General features: G+C 37.8%; 1 protein-coding gene and 1 long non-coding RNA gene across 2 annotated transcripts in view; one reads left to right on the top strand and one right to left on the bottom strand.

The window, feature by feature from the left end:
• Window positions 1-336: 336 nt before the first annotated feature.
• Window positions 337-14,417, bottom strand: part of LOC119467012 — a 28,117-nt gene continuing 14,036 nt past the window's right edge. Inside the window, exons 2-3 of the long non-coding RNA XR_005195528.1 lie at window positions 14,230-14,232; window positions 337-372 (exon numbers count right to left, since the gene is read on the bottom strand). This is a non-coding gene — a long non-coding RNA (uncharacterized LOC119467012). The remainder of the gene's footprint in view (window positions 373-14,229; window positions 14,233-14,417) is intronic.
• Window positions 11,582-13,036, top strand: LOC108282956 (olfactory receptor 10W1). Its single transcript, XM_017499006.2, has one exon. It carries the CDS (start codon window positions 11,949-11,951, stop codon window positions 12,891-12,893), a length of 945 nt encoding a protein of 314 aa, XP_017354495.1. The 5' UTR covers window positions 11,582-11,948; the 3' UTR covers window positions 12,894-13,036.

Below are 14,417 nucleotides of genomic sequence, written 5' to 3' on the forward strand. Positions count from 1 at the left end.
TCCAGTTGGATTCACAGCTGAATTCTACCAGAGGTACAAAGAGTAGATGGTACATTCCTTCTGAAACTTTCCAAACAATAGAAAAAGAGGGACTCCTCCCTAACTCAGTTTATGTGGCCAGCATCATCCTGATACCAAAACCTGGCAGAGACACAACAAAAAAAGAAAATTTCAGGCCAATATTCCTGATGAACATTGATGTGAAAATCCTCAATAAAACATAGCCAAACCGAATCCAGCAGTACGTCAAAAGCTTATTCACCATGATCAAGTTGGCTTCATCTCTGGGATGCAAGACTGGTTGCACATATGAAAATTAATAAATGTAAACCTTTGCATAAACAGAACCAATGACAAAAACCACATGATTATCTCAACAGATGCAGAAAATGCCTTCAATAAAATTTAACACCTCTTCATGCTAAAAACTCTGAATAAACTAGGTATTGATGAAATGTATCTCAAAATAATAAGAGCTATTTATCACAAACCCACAGCTAATATCATACTGAATGAGCAAAAGCTAGAAGCATTCCCTTTGACAACCAGCACAAGACAAGGATGCCCTCTTTCACCATTCTTATTCAACATAGTATTGGAAGTTCTGGCCAGAGCAATCAGGAAAGAGAAAGAAATAAAGGATATTCAAATAGGAAAGGAGGAAGTCAAATTGTTTCTGCTTGCAGATGACATGATTATATATTTAGAAAACCCCATTGTCTCAGCTCAAGATCTTAAGCTGATAAGCAAATTCAGCAAAGTCTCAGGATACAAAATGTGAAAAAATCACAAGCATTCCTATACACCAATAATCGAGACCCAAATCATGAGTGAACTCCCATTCACAATTGCTACAAAAAGAATAAAATACCTAGACATACAACTTACAAGGGATGTAAAGGACCTCTTCAAGAAGAACTGCAAACCACTGCTCAAGGAAATAAGAGAAGACATGAACAAATAGAAAAATATTCAATGCTCATGGATAGGAAAGATCAACATCATGAAAATTGCCATATTGCTCAAAGTAATTTATAGATTCAATGCTATTTCTATCAAGCTGTCATTAACTTTCTTTTCAAAATTATATTTTAAAAAAACTACTTTAAATTTCATATGGAACCAAAAAAGAGATTCTATAGCCAAGACAATCCTAAGCAAAAAGAACAAAGCTGGAGGCATCATGCTACCTGACTTCAAACTATATTACAAGGCTGCAGTAACCAAATCAGCCTGGTACTGCTACCAAAGCAGATACTTAGACGGATGGAATAGAACACAGACCTCAGAAATAACACCAAACATCTACAACCATCTTATCTTTGACAAACCTGACAAAAACAAGCAATGGAAAAACGATTCCTTATTTAATAAATGGTATTGGGAAAACTGGCTAGCCATATGCAGAAAACTGAAACTGGACCCCTTCCTTATACCAATATTAACTCAAGATGGATTAAGGACTCAAACGTAAGACCTAAAACGATATAGACCCTAGAAGAAAACCTGGGCAACACCATTCAGGACACAGCCATAGAAAAAGATTTTATGACTAAAACACCAAAAACAATGACAACAAAAGCTAAAATTGACAAATGAAATCTAATTAAACTAAAGAGCTTCTGCACAGAAAAAGAAACTATCATCAGAGTGAAAAACCTACAGAATGCAAGAAAAATTTTGCAATCCAGCTGACAAAGGGCTAATATCTAGAATCTAAAAGGAAGTTAAATAAATTTACAAGAAAAAAAAAACCATCAAAAGTGGGGGAAGGATATGAACACATACTTCTCAAAAGAAAACATTTATGTGGCCAACAAACATGATAAAAGCTCATCATCACTGGTCATTAGAGAAATGCAAATCAAAACCACAATGAGATACCATCTCACACCAGTTAGTATGATGATCACTAAAACGTCAGGAAACAACAGATGCCAGAGAGGATGTGGAGAAATAGGAGCACTTTTACATTGTTGGTGGGAGTGTAAATTAATTCAATCATTGTGGAAGACAGTGTGGCAATTCCTCAAGGATCTAGAACCAGAAATACCATTTGACCCAGTAATGTCCCATTATAAACCCAAAGGATTATAAATCATTCTATTATATCCTACTATATCCTACTATAATCTACTAATATTATTATATCCCATTATAAACCCAAAGGATTATAAATCATTCTACTATAAAGACACATGTACATGTATGTTTATTGCAGCAATAGCAAAGACTTGGAACCAACCCAAATGCCCATCAATGATAGACTGGATAAAGAAAATGTGGCACATATACACCATGGAATACTATGTAGCCATAAAAAAGGATGAGTTCATATCCTTTGCAGGAACATGGACTAGCACAGGAGCAGAAAATCACACAATGTGTTCTCACTCATAAGTAGGAGTTAAACATTGAGAACACATGGACACAGGGAGGGGAACATCACACACCAGGGCCTGTCTGAGGGTGGGGAGCAAGGGGAGGGATAGCATTAGAAGAAATACCTAATATAGATGACAGGTTGATGGGTGCAGCAAACCACCATGGCACCTGTATGCCTACGTAACAAACCTGCACATTCTGCACATGTATCCCAGAACTTTAAAGTATAATGAAAAAAAAAAAGACCCAATTGACAAAAAAAAAACCTATTCAATCATATACATAAAAACGAGCACACACACACATATGAGCCCCCACTATCTATATATATGTATATATACTTACACACATATATATACACACATAGATAATCTACTTGTAGATTAGATATATATAGATACAGATATCTAAAGAGAAGTAGTGAGAGAAATAGCTAAAAATCTGGGCCTTACACCTGGCACAAAAATGTGAACAGAGAATTTTATGGAATGCTGACTTAAGCATAATTTATGCATGGGTATAGTACATGGTTTACTTAACAATAATGTAATTGTCTTTTAAATTTTCCTCATACTTTGTGTTAATGTGCCTCTGTGCCATGTAGGCATGGAATACATAAATGAACATGCCCACACTTGTCCTATTAAAGTACTCATTTTGTTATCCCTCCTGGATAGTAATTTCTTAGAATAGAGACAGCGATTTGGGCTATAGAAAAGCTTTACACAGTGCCAAATTCAAAATAGCAGGATGAACAAATGAATTCTGGTACAAACCTGAGTTCCTCTAAGGTAGTATCTTTCTAAGGGCTGTCAGCTGGCTCCCTGCGTCAGCATCACTGGCAGCATTTGGGGAAATTGCTACCCCAAGGTCCCACACCCAATACCACCCACTCGGATCTTCTGCAAAGAGTATAGAAATATCCATTTAAAACAAATATTCAGTGACTCTATTATGTAATATTATATATCTATGTAATAATCCAAAGTTTATATGTCAAACATTTGCAAATCAAATCTTCTTTTTTTTTATTGACCCACATTAAGATACCAAAGCTTATTTATCTTCATTTTTACTAATCTTTCTGAATCACTGTTAATCATGGTTTCAGCTGTTGAGGTCACATCCCCAGTGACCCCCCACCCATGAAGATTCTCTCTGTGAAGTCCTTGTTTTGTTTTTTGCTTGTCTAAACTAGGACATGAAAGTCCCTGAGATATGGTATTTACAAATAATTCACAAGGAGGCTGTCTGCATTGACAATTGTGAACCCCTCTCACATTTTTTGAGTTTTCAATTTTCTTTTATTAAAGTTTGGTTTCTTAAAATATCAGCTTTCTTGAAGGAAAGTATGCCAGTAGCATCAATTCCTTTTTCTCAAATTCTCTTTGGGATTAATTAAATACAGTCTGTAAATCAAGGTTGGGGGTGAAGGAAGTAGAATTATCGCAGCAGCAAATTACTCACTTCATGAAGTACTTGGTTCATTACTACAGTATTTCCCAATAGTTACTTTGTAAAATATAGGACATTAGGATGACATTTTTGATTGATTGGATATCTGAGTTTTCTTCACCTACCTCTCCAAGTATTTCCCCCTGAGAGATGACGAATGGAAATGTGGGTATTTGTGAGATTGGAGATAATGGCTCTAACAACATACTCATGCATTTACAGATGGCCAGTGGTTGAACCAGGATGCAAACACAGGCCAAGGCCAACCAAAGCCTTATTATCATTTTCTATTTTGCTGTTGTCCGGTATTTTATGTGCATGTGTACATGTGAATCCATGTGATTATTTGTGCATCTGTAAGTGTATAGCATTAAAGATGGAGCTACTTCTGGACAGATGGACTACTTGATGGAGAAAAACTGAAGAGACTTCCTTGGTGTGGCATATTTTATCTCATTTTAATATATATACCCCCCGAAATTTTATATGTTGAAGACCTAACCTCTGATATCTCAGAATGTGACTGTATTTGGAGACAGGGTCTTTAAAGAAGTAACTGAGTTAAAATGAGGTCATTAGGATGGACCCTAATGCAGTATGACTAGCATTCTTCTAAGGACAGAGAGATGTACAGAAGGAAGACCATGTGAAGACACAGGGAAAAGACAGCATTAGCAAGCCAAAGAGAAAAATCTCCAAGGAAAGCAACTCTGACAACACCTTGATCTCAGACTTCTAGCCTCCAGAGTTGTAAGACAATACATTTCTGTGACTGAAGCCACCCAATCTGTGGTACTTCTATGGCAGCTCTAGCAAACTAATACACATATCCACCAGACAAAAGCTTGCAGTACCACTCTCTCACTCTCTAATGTAGCTTAGAGAAGAACAATGTTTTCATCATCTAGTATTCAGAATCATAAAATATGTAATATTTTTCACACATATATGCATTGTAACAGCATTCTCCCTACCCAGCCACCTGAAGATAACTTTTGAAATTGTGCTACACAATTTCCTATTTCATAATAAATTCTTTAGACTCTTACTTGAAGTCAGGAAGTAACAGATCAAGATTTTAATATCATTATTGCCATATAATTCCATGTTCTACTTATAGAGAAACCAGACTACAGGAGAAATTATTGAAGAAAGTATAAGAAGCCCTATATATTTTCACAGTCATAAATCCTCTATGTTACCCCTTGAGTTGCATCTAATTTCATAGCATGAGTTGTGGGACCATTCACTTGTTCCCTTATTCCTCCAAGCAAGAACCCACATAGAGAAGTTGCTTCTGAAGAAAATTTTTATACATGCAGAAGTTAATCCATATTATTCAACATGGATAGTTAGTAGGGAAGAATTGTTGGTGTTTCCTTAGAACTGATCAAGAAAAAGGATGCTCTCATTCTAAATTACATTACCATTCTTAATCCGTTTAACTGAAGTATCACTACAACTGCAAAGAAAATGCATCAGTATACCATAGATGGATGAAAAAAAGACGAATATACAGTCCAGACTGCTACAATTCTATGCTCACCTACCAACCTCCCCATCCTTATCTTGAGTTGAAAGATTAAGTTCCATAGACTTCCAGACCTGAACCTGAATCTTGAGTTATTTATTTACTCAATCATTTAACAAATAGTTTTGAGTATCTTCTATATGTCTATCCCAATGGTTCTTAACTGGGGGCAATTTTGACTGCCAGGGGACCATTTGGCAACATCTGGAGATATTTTTGATTAATACAACCAGAATCTGGTTACAATGCCCGTATGTGTCATCTAGTGGGTGGAAACCAGGATGTTGTGAAACAAATAACTATCCAGCCTAAAATGTCAACAGTGCCCAGGCTGGGAAATCTAGGCTAGCCTTTTGTTGCTCATATTATATGCATATAAGCTGAAAAAAAGAAGACTTGGTCGTTGTCTTCACTGTGCTTGTACACTAATAGGAGAGCTAGAAGCTAATCAAATAGTAAATCAATACAAGTAAAATTGTAATAGTTGCAATGATCGAGGGGTCAGTGCCATTCCAAAATGAACATTCCAAAAGATACATTTGACCCTGACATAACCAAGGTCAAAAAAGTCTTCACTGAGGAAGTTGTCATGAAACTGGGACAAAGGATAATTAGAAGCTGATTAAGTAAAAAGAAAAGAGAAAGGACATTCCAAGCAGAGTGAACAGCCTGTGCAGAGGCCTGGTGGTGAGAGGAAGCTGGTAAGAAGAAGGGAATGAATAAAGGACAGAGTCACCAGAGAAAAGAGACAGGAGGAAGCTAGAAGTTAGTGAAGGTTAAACCTTATATTGTCTTTGTAATCCATATTATGGTTTGTCTTTGTATTATAATGTATCCCAGATTTCACTTTCACTAAAAAGCAATTGAGGTTTTTTAGACCCCAAAAGCTACTGACATAAAAAAAATTTTTTTTAAAGATATAGAGTCATGTCAGAAAGACTCAGCCACTTGAAAAGGTTCCCACTAGTCAAAAACAGGGTAACATCATGATGATAACTACAATGGGAGAGTGGGAAGTTCTAATTATTTTTAAGTCAGAGCATGTGGAGGGATTTCTGGAGTGGCTGGCAAAGTTCTTTTCTCTTGATCTCAGTGGTGATTACAAGGAGGTTTGGCTGATAATATTTCACTAAGGTATACAGTTGTTTTGTATGGCCTTTATTCTGAATTTTTGTTTCATTTCACAATAAAAACCTATTAAAATTTTTTTCAAAAGCAACTGAGGGCAATATGGCTGGATGAAGCTTGATATAGAAGAAATAATATACCTTAGGATTCGGGAAACTTCATCTCAGCTACTTGCTGCACCTATTCTTGGACAGCAGGAATAACACTAATTTTGTAGACTTATTACCAGGATTAAATGTTATTATACATACATGTGATACCAATAGTATCTCTTTGTTAGTGTTGTTGTATGAAGTTATTTAATATGTACAAATTGTGTGGAACATAGTAAGTGCAATATTAGACTTAGCTGTTATGATTATTATACTGATTAGCACATAGCAAAGAGTTAATACATTTTGCTTCCTACCCCTCCCATTCCCTCTCTCCTCCATTTATTGGCACCAAAGATACCTCAGGAGTCTCTGAACCTCTCAGGTTCAGGGATTGCTATTGCTATTGGGATCTGGCCATCCTCCCCACAGGCACACAAACACACACACACACACACCCCCCAAAGAGCTACCTTAGTCACTTTAGACCTCTTCAGGAGAATTGCCTGTGAATAAGTGGGCACTTGGATGCATATATTCACATATAAACATGTAAATATAAGTTATAAAAATACAAATATTTTTACAAATGACCAATCAACATTTTTTTTTCAAAAGAATTAAGCTAATTTGCTAAGATCTATAGGAATGTCTCTGCTGAAAGAAAATTAACAAGGAAGGATGTCATGGAAAAGATGAAATGTGATATGTATTAATTGAGGTGCTGTTAATAACATAACACTATGCTAGGCCCCATAGTAGAAAGATAAAAATAAAATAGGGTCTCAGTTCTCTGGGGCAATAATAATTTGGGAATTAGGCTGAACCTAGGTACAACAGATACGGTAGGAATGGACTTGAAACAGAGGCTCAAATAACCTTAATTAGGAAACTTGTGTTTCTCAGGAAATTATTTTGGGTGCTGAAAATATTACTAAACAGTTGAATTCTAGTCTTTACTTTGACAAGCAATCACCAGACCCTCCATGTGACAGAGTATCCCAAGTGGAGAGGCAGTTTTACTTTGGACTAATTATCTGGTAACAAGAGAGGAGGTCAACAATCAGTAAGCTACCTACCTTCTTTTGGGAGATGGAACTTATGAGACAAGACCCTAGATGACAAAGCAATTGACTTTCTCCATGGCTTTTGTTTGGAAGGTTACATAAAGGCTCAGTCCCACCGGGCAGCCTCTCCAGGCTCATGACCCTCCCTTCTTGATCTAACAGACAAGTCGGCCATCACTGCTAGGTCCTCTCTTTTATGAATATACAGATGAGGCTGGCTCAGTTTATCTCTCTCCCTTTCCAAGTATAAGGTAAGAGAATGTTTTTTCTCCTTCCTTCTAGATTTGTAATGTTCCAGCACCGACTGACATTGAGCTATAAAGGTAAAACAGTGGCTTTACAGATAACAACTCCAGGATTTCAGAACTAGTTCAGCCTGTGACTTACAGCATTTTCTCTGAAATTCACTTGGAAGCCCAATTATGCTGGTTAGAATTGTACTAACTAATCTTGGTCAAAGAAATGTTGAGGGACTGAATAAATGTAAATTTCTATAAGGTTTAAGGATTAATAAAAATCTTTTATTCATATGGTACTTCATTTAATATTCTGCTGTAAAGCAGATAGCATTATCAAACCCTAACAGATACAAAGAAAGCAGGGAAGAATTAACATTTATTATGCAACTAAATAGGTTTCATGCATCAGACTAAGTGTTCTATAAATACTTTATCTCACCTAATTTCATTACAACTCCATTATGTAAGTATTATTATTTACATCTTTTAAACATGAGGAAACAGAAATTAATGTGAAATGATCTTCCAGGGGATTATGCTATTAATAGTACACTGGGAATCTAGCTCAGGTTTGTTTAATGCCAAATCTGCTAAACTCTATTTTTACATAATATTTACTAGACATTTGTAGAGCTGTTCTAGTCTAGACTATCTGGATTTCCAGAATGAACAGAAATAATGTTTCTCAGGACATTCTTGCCAACTTGAGGAAGGCTATCTGGAGAGGTAAGAAGGAAGGTGAGAGAACGATGTGAAATTTGACCTGGATACACTGAGATCTGGGGGAAGGTTTCTAGGGATGATGAAGTGTTCTTATCTTGCTTCTGTCCTATGCAATATATTTAGTAACAACTTGGAATGGCAAGTTGGCGGATATGCTGACATGATAATTTTCACTGTCTTGGAACCATGATCTCCACTATTTTATCTGTCTAGATCTTTTTATTGTAACCATCTCTGTGATCTGTCACATGCTGCACACTTTTTGAAAGATATTTTAAATGTGAACATTCCCAGAGCATAAATTGTGAGACATATCAAAACCATGTCAGGTGAAAAATAGCAAAAGGAAATTAGGAAGAAAGCAAAAGAGGACTACAGGATAAGAGCACGTTAGCATCTTGTGTTTTGTGTAGAAATGGTCATATTGGACATGGTGCGATGGCTCACACCTGTAATCTTAGAACTTTGGGAGGCTGAGGCAAGTGGATCACCTGAGGTCAGGAGTTCAAGACCAGTTTCGCCAGCATGGTGAAAATCCATCTCTACTAAAAATACAAAAAATTAGTTGGCTGTGGTGATGGATGCCTGTAATCCTAGCTACTTGGGAGGCTGAGGCAGGAGAATCTCTTGAACTCAGGAAGTAGAGGTTGCAGTGAGCTGAGATCATGCCATTGCATTCTAGCCTGAGCAACAAGAGAGAAACTCCATCTCAAATAGAAAAGAAAAGAAAAGAAATGGCCATATTGGGTAGAACGAAAGGAACATGTAGAAGTTGCACAGAGGCAGGTTTCAGTTTATTACAGAAATGACTTTCAAAGAATCCAGTCTTTCCACAGCAAAGCAAGCAAACCAGGAGGTAATGGGATTCCCTGAGCATTGAAGGTGACCCAGTGTCCACATACTGTATTGGAAATTCAAGTATCTAATAGGGGACCTAATTGGCCATTTCTGAAGTCCCTTCCTGCACTTAGAGTTTATGACTTATAAGAGCTCTGATGTAAATATTTTAAAATTTCATTATAGATGCCATATTTGTATGATAAGTATTATAGAGAGCAGCATTCAGATAATAAATATATGACATGATGGATATGCTGATTAGCCTGATTTGATCTTTCCACAATGTGTATATGTATCAAAGCATCACATTATACAATTATTATTGTCAATTAAAAACAAAATATAACTCTTTGAAAAGATGATATGAGCATAATAGACTACAATAAAATACTCAGAAGTTATCATTGTGACACATATTTCAAAATATCTGTCTATAATAATATAGATAGTAGACTAGCCTTTAGATTTCTTCTTCTTGTAGACTTCTATATGCTGTGTTCTTGAATGATAGAATTTTTTCCATAGCACAGCCCAAATCTTAGATATGAAGTTGTTTTATACAAAGGCTTCTAAACAAGGGATTTGATTATGAATAATCTTAAATCTTTCACTGCACTGCAAAGTGAAAGTAGAAATGAAGAAAATGTATAAATAACGTTTTCAAGCTGTATTATCCATTCAACATATAATTATTGAGTGTCTAAAATTTGCACAACATTAGGCTTGTTTATATGGGATGACCGAAATGTAAACAAAGCAAAATGGCTGCCTTTGAATTTACAAATAATAATGATAATTATATTTTATTAGGTTTCCATTGCTATGGATTAGTCATTGTGATATCTTACATTACTATCGCTTTTAAACTTAAGGCAATTCTTTTATTTAAGTATAATTATTATTCCCATTTTTCAAACACAGAAATTGAAGCTCAGAGAAATTATGTATTACCTAACATCATGAAGCCAGGAGATGGAATTATTCAAACCACATCACTTCCCTATCACTGATTTCACATTGATACACTGCCCTTCCTCCACATGATACAGTATAATGTGCAATATGCTAAGTGGCATTAGAAACCATTCAAAGCATTATTGAAGTTCAGCTGAGGAAAAGAGACCAACTGAAATAGATACCACTTGTGAGCTGTTGGAAAAACAGCAGAGAGAGCCATTCCTGCTATAGGTGCTCTTAATATTTGTAGCTGCCTACTCATATTTTTTCCCATGCTTGTGACACTGACATGGGTTTGTATGAATGATTTTTACTGGAAATGGTGCTTCTGGGTAGAAATTTCTTTTCAAAGCTCATATTCAATAACAGGAAATATTAAAATTTGGCACGTGAAACAAGGTTACGTATTCTGTCTTTTTCACCTTCTTGAATATGAGTTGGTCTGGGAAAAGAAGTGGAATGGATGCCCTTTGCAAATTATGTGTGTTTATTGAAAGGTTTTTGTGGAAGATATATGGCTTCTTCCAGATTTCACATTAGCTTCTAAGAAATATGGAAAATAGATTGGCTTAATCATTCATATTTATGTCCAAATTCACAGGAAGGGTTCTTAAATTTCCAACAGCTTAGGATCACATATTTTCTCATACCTTCACCCAAGCCAGAAGGAAATATATGATGAAACACCTTGTTTCCTTCAATCCTTATACTTCTCCTGATCACATAAGGCTAAAGAAACCAAGAGTAGAAACGGCTTTATTTTCTGAGGCGTATCCCTGACACTGTCATACTTGGGTGCCTGTTAGTCATTTGCCCCATGGGTAATTTTTTTCTTTCTTCATTTCTCATCCTATCACTAGTTTTGAGAGTTACATTACAAAGAAACTATGACAGAACTATGGTCATGCAAGGAAGAGACAGGCAGGTAAATACCCCAGCTTCTCTCTGCTCAAAATCTTTTATTTCTTGCCCTGTCTCCATGGGCCAATCTCAACTGGCAGCAAGAATATCACTTATGCAATACTCCAGGAGACACTGAGCATAAATATTTGGTTGGTGCAAAAGTAATTGCAGTTTTTGCTATTGAAAGTAATGGCAAAATCTCAATTGCTTTTGCACCATTGTAATAAATATATGCATGAATAAATGGCTTCCCCTCCTTACCTTAATGATTTTTAGTCCCAAGAATTCCTTGACACTTTCTTGTGAATTTCCCGAAATAATTGAATTTTCATTCCACTCCTTCTGAAAATAGTTCCTGAATTCCACCTACTTCCTCAGCCATTTTTCTTCAGTAGTCTCTTAAATAGTTTGGCCCAACTCTTGGCAGGCAGAAATTGAGGTATAGATATTAATGTGGAGAAACTTGGTAAAAGTGGAGAAAAGAAAAAGAACTAGTCTTGATCCTTCCAGTTTTTAACTCCAGCCCTGATTACACTGGATTCATGGCTTGGAGTGTAACCCAATTTGTCTTCAGCCTGATTCTTCCTTCTATCCTTGTAACTCTCCACAGAGAAATACTGTTAGCTCAATGACCTGGGAAAATCACTCAGTGTTGATGGAATTTGTGTTCCTCGCCTATCCCTCCTGCCTAGAACTGCGTATTCTGTCCTTCCTTGGGGTCAGCCTGGTTTATGGATTGATCATCACTGGGAACATCCTCATTGTGTTGTCCATTCACACAGAAGCCCGTCTATGCACACCCATGTACTATTTCCTGGGCAGCCTTTCTGGGATTGAAATATGCTACACTGCAGTGGTGGTGCCCCATGTCCTGGCCAACACCCTACAGTCAGAGAAGATCATCACCCTTCTGGGCTGTGCCACCCAGATGGTTTTCTTCATTGCACTGGGCATTGCTGATTGCTTCCTCTTGGCTGCCATGGCCTATGACCGCTATGTGGCCATTTGCCACCCCTTGCAGTACCCTCTCCTCATGACATTGACTCTTTGTGTCCACTTGGTTGTGGCATCAGTCATCAGTGGTCTGTTCCTGTCCTTACAACTGGTGGCTTTCATCTTCTCTCTGCCATTCTGCCGAGCTCGGGGCATTGAGCACTTCTTTTGTGATGTGCCACCAGTTGTGCATCTTGTTTGTGCTCACAGTCATGTTCATGAGCAGTCAGTTCTGGTGGCAGCCACACTAGCCATTGCTGTGCCTTTCTTCCTCATCACCACCTCCTACACCTTCATAGTGGCTGCTGTGCTCAAGATCCACTCGGCTGCTGGCCGCCACCGGGCCTTCTCTACCTGCTCCTCTCATCTCACTGTGGTGCTGCTGCAGTATGGCTGCTGTGCCTTCATGTACCTGCGCCCCAGCTCCAGCTACCACCCCAAGCAAGATCAGTTCATCTCACTGGTGTACACATTGGGAACCCCACTACTCAACCCACTCATCTATGCCCTGAGGAACAATGAGATGAAAGTGGCCATAAGGAGAGTTCTTACCAGGAACTGCCTTTCCCAGAACAGCTAGGATAGACGAGCGGACAATCTATCAGGCAAGTGTTTGGTTCCAGCCCATCAAATCTCTATGAAAATGGGATTTCTATCATTTGATGTTAAAACTCACCTAAAAGATGGTATAAATTATATAGATACTGTTTATTTGTACCAACGATTTTTAAATGTTTCTATAATTTGACTCAGTAATTTCTCTTCTCAGAAAGAACTACATGAGCAAATGAGCATAAGGTGATCTAAAATGGCAAGTATAATACTTTGTCTGTTTACCAGCTGGGAAGAGATAGTTCACTCAATAGTTTTTAACTAAAAAACATTGTTAAAGGATTATCTGCAGTGGTTATGGGTAAGGAAACTAAGAAAGGGTGGCAGGGCACTAACATTCTAGCAATAACAGGAAGATTTCTCAGCCCTAGACCTAAAAGGCATGCAATAAAAGAAGGGTGCAATATTATCAGAGTCCAGTGACAGCTAGATCTAAGGAGATAAACCAGTTGGTAGAAACTGTGGCATCAGAAATAAAAGAAACTGTGACAGAACTATGGCCATGCAAGGAAGAGACAAGGAGACTAATACCCCAGCATCTCTCTGCTCAAAATCTTCCATTTCTTGTCCTGTCTCCATGGAAACTCAACTGGCAGCAAAAGAGGAGGATAGGCTGGGTGAATCAATCCACTGAAGTCAGTCTCCTAGGATACAGGGAAAGGCAGAAAAAAACCTTGAGAACTAGGGCCAAACAGAGAACAATCAGAGCAAAGGTTGTTTATTATAGTATCATACATAAAAACGAAAATAGTGGCTCACACCTGTAATCCCGGCACTTTGGAAGGCCAAGGCAGGCCAATCACAAGGTCAGGAGTTCAAGACCAGCCTGACCAACACGGTGAAACCTCATCTCTACTAAAAACACAAAAATTAGCCGGGCATGGTGGCATGCGCCTGTAATCCCAGCTACTCAGGAGACTGAGGCAGGAGAATAGCTTGAACCCGGAAGGCAGGTAAATAGCTTGAACCCAGGAGGTGGAGGTTGTGGTGAGTCGAGATCACACCACTGCACCCCAGCCTGGGTGACAGAGAGGCTGGGTGTGGTGGCTCACACCTGTAATTCCAGCACTTTGGAAGGCTGACGTGGGCAGATCACAAGGTCAGGAGTTTGAGACCAGCCTGGCCAACATGGTGAAACTCTAGCTCTACTAAAAATGCAAAAATTAGTCAGGTGTGGTGGTGCACACCTGTAATCCCAGCTACTTGGGAGGCTGAGGCAGGAGAATCACTTCAACCCAGGAGGCGCAGGTTGCAGTGAGCCAAGATCGTGCCATTGCACTCCATCCTGGGCAACAGAGCGAGACTTCCTCTGTCTCAAAAAATTAAAAAAGAAAAGAAATTAATCCACTTTCCCCATAATAAGGTATTGGTTAAGCAATTACTGTGTAAAGGAATATTATTCAGCCTCAAATTTATGTTTTCAAATGCTAGTTATTAGTAATAGATTACATTAAGCGCTTCCTGTGTGCCAGGAATATACTCTCAATCTTCA

This window comes from Cebus imitator, unplaced genomic scaffold (genome assembly GCF_001604975.1).
Source record: "Cebus imitator isolate Cc_AM_T3 unplaced genomic scaffold, Cebus_imitator-1.0 Scaffold253, whole genome shotgun sequence".
NCBI lineage: Eukaryota > Metazoa > Chordata > Mammalia > Primates > Cebidae > Cebus > Cebus imitator.